Genomic DNA, 2,648 nt, shown 5'->3' with positions numbered 1-2,648 from the left:
AGGGGCCATGTTCCTTTACCATCCCCTGACATACCAATAGAACTACTGCTTGAATGGCAGCAATTAATCCACATAGATGAATGGATCGTACCCTATCACAGTGACTTCATTAGAAGAAGTAAGTGTAATTTCAATGCTGGTGACATCAACAATATGTATGGAAGTTAGTCCATCATTTTTTAGTTTTGATGGTTGCATTACTGCCTGTGTGAGAATATTATCATTTACTTTTCTATACAACTCTATCTGTACAGGCTCTGCATCATCACTATAATCATATTTAAATAGAATTTCAGGCTGGGAAAATGCACCGACTTTATCAAACTTTCCATTATGAAATGCAAGGTAGAGTCTTCGTTCAAGAAAGACGGCTGACATGTGATGACTACCAACCTCAGTATAAAAATGAACAGGAACAGGATCACTACGTATATGAAGTGTAGCTGGTAGAAGAGGATATTTATCACAATCCATGACAGCAATGTAAGACAGTGTTCGAGCATTCATTTCTTTCAATTCTTTGTCTTGTTTCTTCATTTCTTGTTTTATTTTCTCATTTTCTTTCTTCAATTGTCCACAAGCTACAGCTAATAGTGTCATGTGTTTAGTATCAGCAGTGTGTACATGTACATCTTTACGTAATGGCTTATCATCACAACCAGCCCAACTAAACACACAATCTACTGGCTCTAATGGACACTGGGTCAAATGATCAGGAACACTATCTCGAGGCATGACAGAACTTGTACAATCGTTGGGGCATTTTGTAGGATACTTTGGGCAAACTGCTATATGTGAGAAGGTAATAGATAAATATATACCTTCCGCATAGCAATGCTGACATAGGTATGGTCGTTGGTCGCACCACTCCTCCTCGTGAACATTAAGATGTTGACGTTGATTTCTTGTTAGACACTCATCATATCGACATTTGACCTCTTCGTATTGACACTCTCCTTCTCTCTTCCCTTTATTAAGGTGAGTGGGTAGATACTTCAAATCTCCTTTCCATTGACAACCTTCCACTTTATTAGTACAATAGGCTTGTAACCCATTAATTATACGACTGATATTTTTATCTGCAAAGAATTGATACCTTTCCTCTTTACACATAGGACAGGATCCATCACTCTCCTTTATTCTCTCAATACAAGACTTGCAGAAATTTCTACCACAGCAGTTTACCTGGTGAGGATCTGTCAGGATATTCAGACAAACTGGACACTCAATTTCTATTTGATCAGGTACTTCCTTAACAAACGAAAGCTCATCTTTCGAAACTTGTGCCATCATAGACACTATGCCTATGCCCTAACTATGGTTGAACATGACAGGTGACTGTTATGATTGGTCACTATGATAAGAGCAATAATAATAGTGATTACCTGAGATACAACACAATTAATGCAAAACATGTCATTTAGGGAAGTTTTCCAAGTCTATGATCCTTCAAATACTGGCAGCTTGACAATAAGTGATTAATTTTTAGAAAAGTAGGATTTAAAAAATCTAATTTAATTGGCAGTTTAAAAAAATCTAATATTGTCCCAGGTTATTAAGGTGTTAGGTTTTAAAGTGACTAAGAAATGACTACAGGAGCTAATGAGGGAAGAAGAGATAGGAAAGGAAGGATTGATAACTTATACTAATCTATTGCAGCTAGTCTGTAAATTACAGGGAGCTGCTTATGATAGCTATGGAGAAATAGAACAAGTAAACTGACTATTGTTTGCAATCACTAATGGGGCTATTCTTGATAGGCTTTTCAGTTTTTAGACAATGATTGTGATGGTAAATTATCTGCCAAAGATTTGCAAGCTATTTCAAAGAGTTATGGATTAAAGTAAGTTCAACCAACCAACCAACATTTTACTATCATTGGTTTATTTCTTATTCCTCTTATCAATCACTCTATGTGTAGATTGTCTCCAGATGATGTTGATGGTATGATTACTGAAGCCAATAGAGATGGAACTGGTTTAACAACATTACAAGAATTTATTGAAGTTATGCAAAGAACACCATTATTCAATTAGCATGTGTAAATTGTGTATAACGAGACACCTACGGTGCATGGCCTCGCCCCTATAGCTGCTATGGTGCATGCCCGCACTTCAATAACTGTTTGATTATCAGCATGAAGAGAGTCTGCTCAACACTAGCTTCCTACAGTTGCACTTGCTCTTGAATACCTGCAGAAGTAGCAGCACTGCAGCACATACATGCAAGCAGCTCCAGCCCCTCCCATACATGTAGATTGAAAGGTGTGGCATTCCATGAGTGGCAGCAAGAAGACCATGTGAGAAAGAAGCTTCACTTTTTCTTTACTAATCAGCAATATATGATAAACTTGCTGACAAAAAAAGTTGCTGCCTTTGTATGTTTGAGATAGTATAGGTACTTTAGTACCTATAACCCAGCAAGTTGTTGCTCTAGCGCTGCACAAACGAGTGACCTCAACAATTTCAAGTAAGTATAACTCTTCATCAAGTAAGATTTAGAGAAATCTGTTCATAATTTTTGAAGGCCATGTTCTAATCTACTGAAAAATGCTACCAGCTATCTCTAAAGTGCCAACACAACGGAACTTGGCCCAACTACTCGATTTTCTTACTTTGAAGCTTCTGTACCTAGCACTTGTATTTGAG

The 2,648-nt window shown here is 37.3% G+C and overlaps 2 protein-coding genes across 3 annotated transcripts; one reads left to right on the top strand and one right to left on the bottom strand.

Annotated features, from left to right (window-relative positions):
* Positions 1 to 721: 721 nt before the first annotated feature.
* On the bottom strand, positions 722 to 1,290 carry LOC105315714 (TNF receptor-associated factor 3-like). Its single transcript, XM_011410451.1, has 2 exons — positions 822 to 1,290; positions 722 to 774 (listed from the first exon to the last, which is right to left on the bottom strand). Exons 1-2 carry the CDS (start codon positions 1,288 to 1,290, stop codon positions 722 to 724), a joined length of 522 nt encoding a protein of 173 aa, XP_011408753.1.
* A 134-nt stretch (positions 1,291 to 1,424) lies between these two features.
* Positions 1,425 to 2,056, top strand: LOC105315713 (calmodulin-like). Of its 2 annotated transcripts, XM_020007029.1 has the most exons (4): positions 1,425 to 1,493; positions 1,552 to 1,713; positions 1,761 to 1,843; positions 1,922 to 2,056. In XM_020007029.1, the coding sequence occupies exons 2-4, from the start codon at positions 1,603 to 1,605 to the stop codon at positions 2,034 to 2,036; spliced, it is 309 nt and encodes a 102-aa protein (XP_019862588.1). In that variant the 5' UTR covers positions 1,425 to 1,493; positions 1,552 to 1,602; the 3' UTR covers positions 2,037 to 2,056. The 2 variants fall into 2 exon arrangements, with proteins under 2 accessions (XP_019862588.1, XP_011408752.1); XM_011410450.2 differs by lacking the exon at positions 1,425 to 1,493 and having other exon boundaries at positions 1,550 to 1,713.
* The last annotated feature ends 592 nt before the right edge of the window (positions 2,057 to 2,648 follow it).

Source organism: Amphimedon queenslandica, unplaced genomic scaffold, assembly GCF_000090795.2.
Source record: "Amphimedon queenslandica unplaced genomic scaffold, v1.1 AMPQUscaffold_8591_Cont19465, whole genome shotgun sequence".
Lineage (NCBI taxonomy): Eukaryota > Metazoa > Porifera > Demospongiae > Haplosclerida > Niphatidae > Amphimedon > Amphimedon queenslandica.
Note: the sequence above shows the minus strand (reverse complement) of the source record. Positions and strands in the feature narration are given on the sequence as shown.